We start from the raw sequence: 12,178 nt of genomic DNA, 5'->3' as shown, positions 1-12,178 counted from the left end.
TTATTGATAGAAATGGAGAAGAACCCCATCATGAATCAAGTGTTGTATTGTTAAATATTTTACAAGAGTTTGAATTAATAGATATTTGGAGAAGAAGAAATACAGGAATAAAACCGTATACCTGGCTTAAAGTATCTAATAATAGGGTTAGTGGAGCTAGATTAGATAGATTTTTATATAGGTAAAGAATAAAATTATAAAATTATGGAAGTTTCTATTTTACCTGTTGGGTTTTCAGATCATCATTCGACACAATTTGTTTTGAATATGAAAAGAACTTTAAAGCCAAATTATTTTTGGCACTTTAATATTAAACTATTGCAGGATGCTTTATTTTGTGAAAATTTTAAACTTTTTTTTGGAACGACTGGAATTTAAAAAAGGATTCTTTTGAAAATCCGTGTATGTGGTGGGAGGTTGGTAAAGCAACTAATAAGAGTCTTCTGTCAAAATTATAGTTCACTTTCTACGAAAGCAGCGATACAAAAACTTCAGAGATATACAAGCTTTGGAGAATATTCTTGTGAATAACAATGATGGAAATTTACAAAATGAGCATCTAAATAAAAAGAAGGAACTTAGTTCATTATTACAAGAAAAAGTGAAGGGAGCGTTAATAAGAGCAAGGATTTAAGACATAACTCTTAAATAGAATTTAAGACATAACTCATGTCTAAAGCCCCGTTCACACCAAGAATGATAACTATAAAGATAACGATATTAGCGTCCACACCAGCGAACGATATCGTCTGTTTATTCCAAGCGCACGCGCGTCTGCCGCTATAAATTCTCGAGCTCGTTACAGCAGGATGGATTCTGATTGGCTGCCAGTTTTTTATCGTTCATCAGCTGGAGAAAAAAGTGATTTTTGATTTCTTTAAGCTTGAAAGGAAAAGTGTTCAGCAAAAGCAAATGAATCATCTTCGCCGGCCTGATGGGGTCATAACATTTGACCCAGTGGAAATAAGAAAACTGGCCGTTAACTTTTATATGGAAATGTATGGTGCTGAGACTTGTATGTGCTTCTGATTTGCTGAGTGATCTACCCAAGCTGACAAATGAACAGAAAAAACTTTAGATAAACTAATTACATTTCAGGAGATTACTGAAGCAATGAGACAGTTATCAAATGGCCGTTCTCAAGTTGAAAAAACAACAAATATAACAAACCGTAACAGTGTATAATGTCGGTTTATACACTGTCCCATTGAGTGCAGTCTTTGTGGATTAAAGTAAATGGTAACTAAAGTTAGTGAGTCTAGTCTAAAGTTTTGAAAATTCTGATACCAATGTTCTAAAATGTAAAGACAATGCTGTGTTAAAGAGATGTGGAGGCAGTCTCGTTGCCATTTCCTGAGGAAATAGTGGTTTGCACAAACCACATCCAGCTCTATTGCCATGTTTGGGCAGATAATACTCAAAAATCCGATATGAAGAAACTTCTGCCTTGGTGAACAACATCACAATATGAAACACATATAATAAGAAAATGTCAAACAACATAATTATTTGTTTTATATTTGCTTAACCAATGAAAATAGATCAGTTACAAAGATCTAACTCTTAGTATATTCATCATTTAACAACAGATAAGAGTTAAAATAACAGCCTTGCTAACCCCTAGAGTACTGACAAATGCGTGTGATATTGAAGAAAACATCTGGCAACCTTGCTGAATTCTTTCATTTCTGCATATCCAGTCCACCCATACGAAGAAGAAAAGTTAGAAGGATCAAAACTTTTGAGTTCATATCCTACTTCACTCTTACAACACGGATACTTGACATGGGGGTAAATATAACAGCTTTCATTTAACTTTTATTCATTTTAACATTTAACATTATTGGTCAAAGTTTACACACTGAATTACATGCATTTTACAGCATAGGAAAGAGTAAGAAATAGGGCTGATTTAAAAAGGTTTCTGAAGAACTGTAAATTTACCATTTGTTGCATAACATCTACTACATTGCAAAGCCATATTTAAATGTACCACACTTTACATATTTTATATAATATTTATTGACTTAACTATGCTAAGCTTGCTTGCCTTGGCTTGACTATTAGTTTGATCAGTCTACAGTTACACAATACCAGGAAGGCTGATTTTACAAAGCTGATTTTGATAATTGACCATAATGGATTGAATTGCTCCTAAAACTAACTCTTAACTAATTCGCAAATGAATCATCTTCGGCGGCCTGATGGGGTCATAACATTTGACCCAGTGGAAATAAGAAAACTGGCCGTTAACTTTTATATGGCATTGTATGGTGCTGAGACTTGTATGTGCTGTCCTGAATGTGCTTCTGATTTGCTGAGTGATCTACCCAAGCTGACAAATGAACAGAAAAAACTTTAGATAAACTAATTACATTTCAGGAGATTACTGAAGCAATGAGACAGTTATCAAATGGCCGTTCTCAAGTTGAAAAAACAACAAATATAACAAACCGTAACAGTGTATAATGTCGGTTTATACACTGTCCCATTGAGTGCAGTCTTTGTGGATTAAAGTAAATGGTAACTAAAGTTAGTGAGTCTAGTCTAAAGTTTTGAAAATTCTGATACCAATGTTCTAAAATGTAAAGACAATGCTGTGTTAAAGAGATGTGGAGGCAGTCTCGTTGCCATTTCCTGAGGAAATAGTGGTTTGCACAAACCACATCCAGCTCTATTGCCATGTTTGGGCAGATAATACTCAAAAATCCGATATGAAGAAACTTCTGCCTTGGTGAACAACATCACAATATGAAACACATATAATAAGAAAATGTCAAACAACATAATTATTTGTTTTATATTTGCTTAACCAATGAAAATAGATCAGTTACAAAGATCTAACTCTTAGTATATTCATCATTTAACAACAGATAAGAGTTAAAATAACAGCCTTGCTAACCCCTAGAGTACTGACAAATGCGTGTGATATTGAAGAAAACATCTGGCAACCTTGCTGAATTCTTTCATTTCTGCATATCCAGTCCACCCATACGAAGAAGAAAAGTTAGAAGGATCAAAACTTTTGAGTTCATATCCTACTTCACTCTTACAACACGGATACTTGACATGGGGGTAAATATAACAGCTTTCACTCATTTAACTTTTATTCATTTTAACATTTAACATTATTGGTCAAAGTTTACACACTGAATTACATGCATTTTACAGCATAGGAAAGAGTAAGAAATAGGGCTGATTTAAAAAGGTTTCTGAAGAACTGTAAATTTACCATTTGTTGCATAACATCTACTACATTGCAAAGCCATATTTAAATGTACCACACTTTACATATTTTATATAATATTTATTGACTTAACTATGCTAAGCTTGCTTGCCTTGGCTTGACTATTAGTTTGATCAGTCTACAGTTACACAATACCAGGAAGGTTGATTTTACAAAGCTGATTTTGATAATTGACCATAATGGATTGAATTGCTCCTAAAACTAACTCTTAACTAATTCATTCTCATGTACCTATATGTTTACAGTAGAGTAATATTAACAGAAATTCTTTTCCTCCTTCAATATATTTCCTCTACACATCAAGTCCTTCAACTGCAATATAATACACGCTTCGTTTTGTTTTTTTCTTGTAATGAGACAACACTTAAAACAAAGGGTTAAAACACAGTCTATATCGAGCTGGAAATAACATACGAGTTGAAGTGTTAGACACATTTTCAATTCGCATTTACAGTATGTGCTTATTATGCGTGTATATTAACCTGCCTTCTTTCTCACTTGTTTAATTGAAGTAATCAAATTGTTTAGTCTTATAGAATAGTTCTATAATTTTTTTCTTCTTCTTCATTTATGAAATTTCAGGTGGCACTGAAATGTTACAAAACCCATAAACCCAAAACATATAAATTCTGTTCCTCGATTCGGTAAGTATTTAATTATTATTATTATTATTATTAGCTTGTTTTTAATAAAAATATTTTCCTGATTTATGTTATACAACTCACTGGGCCTCATTTATCGATCTTACGTAGAAACGAGCGCAGATCCGTGCGCACAAATCAACTTATGCCAGAGTTCACGTGTGATTCATGAAACATTCGTATGCCGCCAATCTCATCGTACGAATGATCGCACGTTGATAAATGTGGCGGCAGAAAACAATCGTCATTTGAATATCACGCCCCTAAAAACACCCCAGTTTAGAAGCCATGCCCCTGAGTTTACGACACGGAGAAACAAAGTTATAAAATTATATATTAAACTATAAAATAAAACACAAATTAGATTATAGTGGCATTCATTATAAACAGCATACATCGACTAATGAGCTTCGTTTGACGGTCAGGAAAATAAAAATGAACAAAACGCTGTCATTGTACAATTCTCCACCGTATTTACTATGCTGCGCGCAAGTTTAGGTAACTCAAAAACTTGCGTCCACGAGCTGAGACCAGACGTGAGATTTGATCGTAGCCACCGCTAACGTCCATATTGATCAATTCCAAGTTTTGCGTTGAAACGACCATACGCTCAATTTTCTGTCGTACGTTCGTTTCGTAAATGAGGCCCACTGTGTTTTAATGCCATGTTTAAATTTCTTATCATAAGCTCCTAATCAGAAGAGTCTCTGGTTACATTATGGACACTTCAAGACATTCTGAGGTACGTAGCACCAGAAAGGCCAATAATTTTTATGTGCATCATCTTACCACTCTATTAAATAATTAAGATCCAGGCATCAAAAGCATCAATACAACATAACTTTAGGTGCTGATTTTCTTTTAGAAAAATGAAGGCAAGACGGCTCTTTCATCTAAACGTCCAGTGGACATCAGTGACTGGGACAAAGACCATGTGAGACAATGGATGCTCGAGATACAAATGGATGAAAGATATGCAGACATTTTGTACAATCAGGGAATGAATGGAGCTGGTCTTCTCCACTTGAAGGAGGCTTATCGTTTAATGCGAAACCTACCATTAAATGCATTAGAATTGATTTTTCAAAACATAGACCTTTTGAAAGAAATGACTCAAAAGTCTTGTAGCTTGAAGCCTTACCCTTTCAATAGATATGATGCTGCGTACAGGTACACAGAAAACAGCATTCTAGATGTAACTGAAACTGGTCCTACAGACCTCATACAACCGTGCCATGAATTCAAAGCCTTCACCAACACAAAAGAAGAAAAGGACAGAATGGAGAAATACACTTATGAAGTCATTCGATTTGCAGCAGCTTGTATGAATAGTCGCACAAATGGCACCATTCATTTCGGAGTGGCAGACGACAAACATGGACAGATTCTGGGTGTTAGCGTCCAGAAAACAGATAAGTTCGATGAACAGCAGAAACATGCAATTGAAAGACATTTCAAAGAAAAAAAAGGTCAGAAAGAAAAAAGAGAAAAGAACGTTCAAACAGCAGAAAGAGAAAAGAACGTTCACATAGCAGAGAGTGAACAAAATGTTCAAATGGCAAAAAGGTGTATTAAACCCCCTCGATTTGTTGAAGTTCTCAAAGCTGACATGACATTCTCAGGAAAATATGTTATTGAGGTAGACATTGAGCCATCCGCCATTGTCTGTCAAGACTTCTATTTTAAGACTTTTGATGTGGTCAAAAATGAACAAGCTCAAAAGGATGTGGTCAAAAATGAACAAGCTAAAAAGGATGTGGTCAAAAATGAACAAGCTCAAAAGAAGAAAGATGGCGAGTCTTTTTTTATAAGAGACGGCAGCAGCAGCAGCAAGCTGGTGGAGTATGAGAAATATATTGCTAACAATCTACAGTTGTCCAAGGAGAGGAAGGATGCTGAAGAAAAGCATCTCTCTGTTGTCAAAATCCATGCACATGCCTCTGCATTGAGTGAGATGATAACAGGAGGGACACATTCTATGGACTGCTCACGTTTTATGTCGTACATTGTGGTGGCTAACAAGTCTCATCTTGTTCAGCTGGAGAACCTGGATTTCCTTCGTTGTATGAATCTAATGGCTGTTTTGGATTTTGATCCACAATCCGCTGAGAATGGCTTGAATAAGCTTCTCAAAGAGAGGAAAAAGTTCAATGATCATTTACCTGCTCAGTATAAAGATACAGGTGCAGTTGCAGACATCGCAAGCAGCTTAGAGCGGACTGAAAACACAAGCTGGTTTTTCTGTAACGGAGGCATTTATGGGGAAACTCCCTCTGATGCTGATAATTGGTTGACTGAGAAAGGATCCTCTGTGCGTGATGTAGTTTCTTTCCTGTGCCGACAAGTGCTGCCTCGCAAGAAACTTCTCGTCATATTCTTGTTATTTAGTCAGGTGAGCGAGGCCAGCGACCCCTTGTTTCAGACCTTCAGTATGTTTCAACAGGAGCTTATGGGACAAAACCAAATCTTATGCATCAGTGACAATGAAACATTGTACACCTACTGGAATGATCTCATCAAGCATCGACATAAATGTGACATTTCAAAATGCATTTATGAGCTAAGTTTTGCTGAAATCAATGGCACCATCCTCAGTCTGTGTTCAGAGTTGCGCAAATTAATACGGTTTCTGCCTAGTTGTGGTGGCAGTAAGGTTGCGCTATTCGAGAAAACCGAGGAATCCTTACATATGCTCAGTATTCTTTGTGTGAACCAATGTGATGGAGGACATCAAGACAAACAGCTACACGAGGAGAACTTTCATAAGGAAGGGAAGGTATCTTGGTGGAACTTCTACTACTCAGAACAGCCTGGGTCAGCGTCAGTCATCAAACGTGACAAGTTAGACTACATTGTAAACACTATTATTCCAAATATGTTGCATCAGAAGAGAGCTTGTGTGTTTTTCAACATCGTCCATGTTCAAGGCTGCGGTGGCACTACATTAGCCATGCATGTTCAATGGACACTCAAGGAGAAATTCCGCTGTGCAGTGCTGAAAGACACAACAGATGATTATACTACTGCAGCCAAACAGGTAGTGCAGCTACTAACATACAAGGCAAAAGAGCAACCTACACGACTTCCTGTTTTGCTCATGACTGATCGCTTTCAAGACATTCGCAATGTAACATCACTCCAACATCAAATTGAGAAGGAATGTTTGGACCAGCACATTTTTTCAAAATCTCCACAAGTCATTATTGTCAACTGCATGAGAGTTGATTCATGTGAACCAACTGAAGGAACTGGTGATGCCGTTTTCATTCCAAACTATTTATCTGAGAATGAACTGAAACTATTTGATGAAAAGATGGAGGAGTTTAAGACCAACAGAAACACTGAAACATTTTATGTGTCCATGATTGCGGACAAGTTTTCACCTGGCTATATTCAGCGTGTTGTGAAAAATACCCTTAAGGACTTCAACTTTCAACACAAGCATGCTCAACTTTTTGCTGTTCTTGTCCTCTTGCATGTCTACTCCAAGAACGCATTGCTGTCGGTCTCTACATGTGAAGAGTTTCTTGGTCTGCAAACAAAAGCTGAGTCGTGTAATGTTGAAGACGCATTTGAGAAGTTTTCCTCTCTTTTGAAAAGAAGCACAGTTTTTTCCAAAGTGACCTTTGAAGGCATGATGGTGATTCACTCAAGAATAGCTCAACACTGTTTGGAAGAGCTTTCCGCTTCTCATGGAGTGACAAAAGAACAAATTGCTAACCTTCTGCTCACAACTGACTTATTTTATGAGAAAACTCCAGAAAAACGAAAATTCATGCAGGATGTTCAAGACATGTTGATGAAGAGGCAATATTCAGCCAAGCATGAAGACTTATTTTTTTCACGTCTTATCCAAGATATAATGAAGGAGACCCCAGGGATGGAAGAGACTGTTCTACTCAATGCAGCAGAGTGCCTCAGAGAAGAAGAAGCGATATTCAAGCTCCTTGCCAGGTACTATTGCATCAAAAAACAGGATTTTACCAAGGCCATGGTTTGGGTGAAGAAGGCCAAAGATCACTCAAGGGAGGACTCCTACATAAGTGATACAGTATCACAGGTACTTCTGCTTGTTTTTGAAGACAACAATGATCCCATCAAGCCAGATAGTCTTGATAGGTTTCTTACATTGGCTGAGTCTGTAGCAGAAGCTTGCAAAAACACACAACAAACTCCAAAAGAAGAGGCCGTGACCGAAACACAAGAACAAACTGATTACAATACCTACAACACTGCTGGCCATTTTGGTGAACTTCAAACTGCAGCTACAGTCATAGAAATACTGCAAAAAATACAATTTAAGGCAGGTTTTACTTACAGCAATTGGCTTACTCACGTCTTGTTGGGTAAAATTACCATTAAGGATTTGTCAAAAGAGAACCCTGGGCTTGAACTCAAGCAATATTGTGATGATTTGCAGAAACACGAGCGCTTTCTTCTCCAACTGAAAGACACGTTGAAGCAGCATTTCGTTTTTTTCAACAATTTATTTGTCAACTTAGTTCCCCTTTCTGCTGGGAAAGACAAACAAAACGACCTGACAAAGTGCAAGGTTTCCAGTTACTTTCAGCAATATACTGAACTCTTTTGTGAGCTGGACAAGAACAAGGACGTGAACCGCACGGTTAATGTTGAGCAGATGCGCCAATTTTTGGAGAGCAACAAAGGTGATTCCTATGCAGGCCTACTTGAGTATTTGTATAAGGAAGACTCTGCATCAACTCTTGAAGAGATCATCCAGATGTATAATTTCATTCTGAAGTCTAAAGAGGCTAGACTGATGGACACAGTTAACTTTATCTACACCAATGTAATTCTTGCCAAAGTCGAACCTAAATCTCGGTACATCATGCCCTACCAAGACCTTTGTAATTTACTCAATAAAACTGATGGCTCCATTCTGCCATTGTACTACATCAAAGTTTTATTGTTATGGAGCACCAACAATAACTGTGATTTACAAGATTTGGTGTCAAAAATGAAGGAGTCATACTCAACTGAGCTGAAACCTTGGTCTAGTGGAAAGAAAGCAGCTGTCCATTTTTATCTAGGGGAAAAAAAAGGTTATGATGGCCTGATTTTCCATAGGGAAATTAACAGCGGATCAGAGCAGAACATCTCAACTCAATGGGATGATGAAAATATATGGAGGAAAATGAACGAGAGTAAGAAGCTTTGCAGAGTTTCTGGCAAAATTGCCAACGATTTGATCAGGGTTAAAGGTGTGGAGGTTGATCCAATTTTCAGAAGACAGTTATGCAAAGAATCGGACAAAAGCGTAACATTTTTTATCGGCTTTTCAATGAATGGACCAGTTGCACTTGACATACATGAAAGTAGATGGTTCAAACGCCTAATGTAATGGATCAGACTGATGACCTAAGCCAACCAAAGCCCTGTAGTCGTTCTTAGATGTTATTTCAGTTTGCCTCATCAACATATCTTACACACTTCAATATAAACGAACATTTTAATCATTAATGTTGCATGTTTTTGGGCCGTGCTTTAGCAGAAATGCCTGATTGTGCTTGATGTGAATTTTGTGATTTTTGTCATGTGAGAGGTTTCTGAGAGTCTGGCCAATCTCTCTAATGCATTCACTTCCAGATAGCACGCCTGTATTGTATTTCAATTATATTGGGTTTGTTTCTTTTTCTTTATATACATTTCACATACATCGTAATGCATTGTGCATACATTGATACATTCATGTACATTTACGCATTTGTTTTATATTCTTTATATTTGAATTACTTTTGTTATTTACACACAAAAAAAAGCCTGTAAAAATAAGGCCCAGTGTACCATTTTAATATGAAGGAAGTTTCCATATTGATTTTACACAGGGGTTTACATGTATTTTTAATTTTGATTTGCATTGTGCTGTGTTTAGGGTTGAAGGAAATCCCTGTAAAGTTAATGGAAAAGGTACTGGTAATTTTCTGCTAGGACATTTTCTGTTGTTCTACAGATTTTTTTCTTACATTGTACATTTGTCACTTGATAATTATTGTTATTGCTGTGTGACCATATGTCTTCATTCATGGTCTTCAAGGCCACATGTCACTGTTAAGAAGTAGTAATTTTCCATTCCCTTGCTTGTGATTATAACACTTGTTTAATATATTTAAGGTTAATAAACTTAGATTTGATCACTTCCTTTCCCGGCTCCTGCACCTGTGTTTTGTCTGGTATATAATTGCTTTTTAGAATTATTTCAAAACAATTTTACAAAAAATCATGCCTTACAGCCAGTGTTAGGTAAGTAAAAAAAATAAAAATCGATCTATTTGCATTTCCTTGTCCTGTGTCACACTTGTCCAAAGTCATACACTCAACACTATTTACCTTATTCAGAAAAAGTCAGTATTTTTGTTTATGTTTTAATTTTAGTAAATAGTATGCTAAGACAACTCATTAACTATATAAAAATTGAGAGTCTGGCCAATCTCTCTAATGCATTCACTTCCAGAGAGCACGCCTGTATTGTATTTCAATTATATTGGGTTTGTTTCTTTTTCTTTATATACATTTCACATACATCGTAATGCATTGTGCATACATTGATACATTCATGTACATTTACGCATTTGTTTTATATTCTTTATATTTGAATTACTTTTGTTATTTACACACAAAAAAAAGCCTGTAAAAATAAGGCCCAGTGTACCATTTTAATATGAAGGAAGTTTCCATATTGATTTTACACAGGGGTTTACATGTATTTTTAATTTTGATTTGCATTGTGCTGTGTTTAGGGTTGAAGGAAATCCCTGTAAAGTTAATGGAAAAGGTACTGGTAATTTTCTGCTAGGACATTTTCTGTTGTTCTACAGATTTTTTTCTTACATTGTACATTTGTCACTTGATAATTATTGTTATTGCTGTGTGACCATATGTCTTCATTCATGGTCTTCAAGGCCACATGTCACTGTTAAGAAGTAGTAATTTTCCATTCCCTTGCTTGTGATTATAACACTTGTTTAATATATTTAAGGTTAATAAACTTAGATTTGATCACTTCCTTTCCCGGCTCCTGCACCTGTGTTTTGTCTGGTATATAATTGCTTTTTAGAATTATTTCAAAACAATTTTACAAAAAATCATGCCTTACAGCCAGTGTTAGGTAAGTAAAAAAAATAAAAATCGATCTATTTGCATTTCCTTGTCCTGTGTCACACTTGTCCAAAGTCATACACTCAACACTATTTACCTTATTCAGAAAAAGTCAGTATTTTGTTTATGTTTTAATTTTAGTAAATAGTATGCTAAGACAACTCATTAACTATATAAAAATAATTTAATAAAAACAATAGCTATCTACTGTAAATAAGGAACCATGGACTAAGATAGCTGTATATGTATTGGATTAATGTACTTGTGGAGTCAAAAATGACCTCATAAGGTGGGAGTTGAACCTTTCGCCCAAAAATTAACATTTTGTCATCTTCTATTCACTCACATGTACACCCAGGGCTCGAATTGAGGGGGGTAACCCCCCTTACCATCCCCTTTGGATTAATAATGTTTATTATGTAAAACTTATCATGCAAATGAAATGTTAAAATTATCTACTTAAGATAATTCACGAATAACGGCGATTGGCCAATCAGAACTCGGTTCTGTAACAAGCAGCGCACAAGCGGAAGCAAGTTTTCGTCATTTTTCGCGCAAAACGATTCAAGCGCAACTTTTGAATTTCTTTAAAAAGAAGACAACAGAAAAGGTATAATTTTTCCTTCAGTAGAATTTAAAAACATTCCCCTGACATAATGTTATTGTGCTGTATGTGTGACTGTGATGGATTGAGAGACGATAGGAGAGCTGACATTATCGAGTCATCGACCTTGCAAAAAACAAACAAAAACACGTCTTGAGAGTCCAAAAGCATTCACTGCGCGATGAAGCCTATTAGAATACAGGTAAAATAACCTTATAATTCAAGCATGTATGAGTTTTTATGTTTTTATACCAGCCTATCTGCCCTAAATAGTATTGAAAATTACTAATATCACAAAGAACTTAGGATGGATAGTGTGCACATTGGGACGCAGGCTTGTTTCGTTTCTAATTGAATCAGCCATTTTGAACAAGTCGTTTGATTTGAATGATTCAATAAATAATTTATCAAAACAAGGGCTTGCTGCCACCTGCTGGTGGTTTTATTGTCATCATTATTTATCCATGACAGGCCTAAGCCAGCTAAGGTTTCAGCACAAAAGCACATTTAGCAAAATATTGTTTAATTATCAATATTGACCAAAATTCCTCCATTTCAGGCCCAAGAAGG

At 36.0% G+C, this 12,178-nt stretch overlaps 1 protein-coding gene across 1 annotated transcript; it reads left to right on the top strand.

Moving 5' to 3' along the window:
* Nucleotides 1-3,009: 3,009 nt before the first annotated feature.
* LOC107732006 (sterile alpha motif domain-containing protein 9-like) lies at nt 3,010-9,649 on the top strand. The gene is made up of 4 exons (XM_016543231.1): nt 3,010-3,075; nt 3,830-3,891; nt 4,577-4,630; nt 4,754-9,649. The coding sequence occupies exons 3-4, from the start codon at nt 4,607-4,609 to the stop codon at nt 9,248-9,250; spliced, it is 4,521 nt and encodes a 1,506-aa protein (XP_016398717.1). The 5' UTR covers nt 3,010-3,075; nt 3,830-3,891; nt 4,577-4,606; the 3' UTR covers nt 9,251-9,649.
* The last annotated feature ends 2,529 nt before the right edge of the window (nt 9,650-12,178 follow it).

The sequence above is a fragment of the Sinocyclocheilus rhinocerous genome, unplaced genomic scaffold, assembly GCF_001515625.1.
Source record: "Sinocyclocheilus rhinocerous isolate Xijiao unplaced genomic scaffold, SAMN03320098_v1.1 scaffold489, whole genome shotgun sequence".
Taxonomy (NCBI): domain Eukaryota; kingdom Metazoa; phylum Chordata; class Actinopteri; order Cypriniformes; family Cyprinidae; genus Sinocyclocheilus; species Sinocyclocheilus rhinocerous.
Note: the sequence above shows the minus strand (reverse complement) of the source record. Positions and strands in the feature narration are given on the sequence as shown.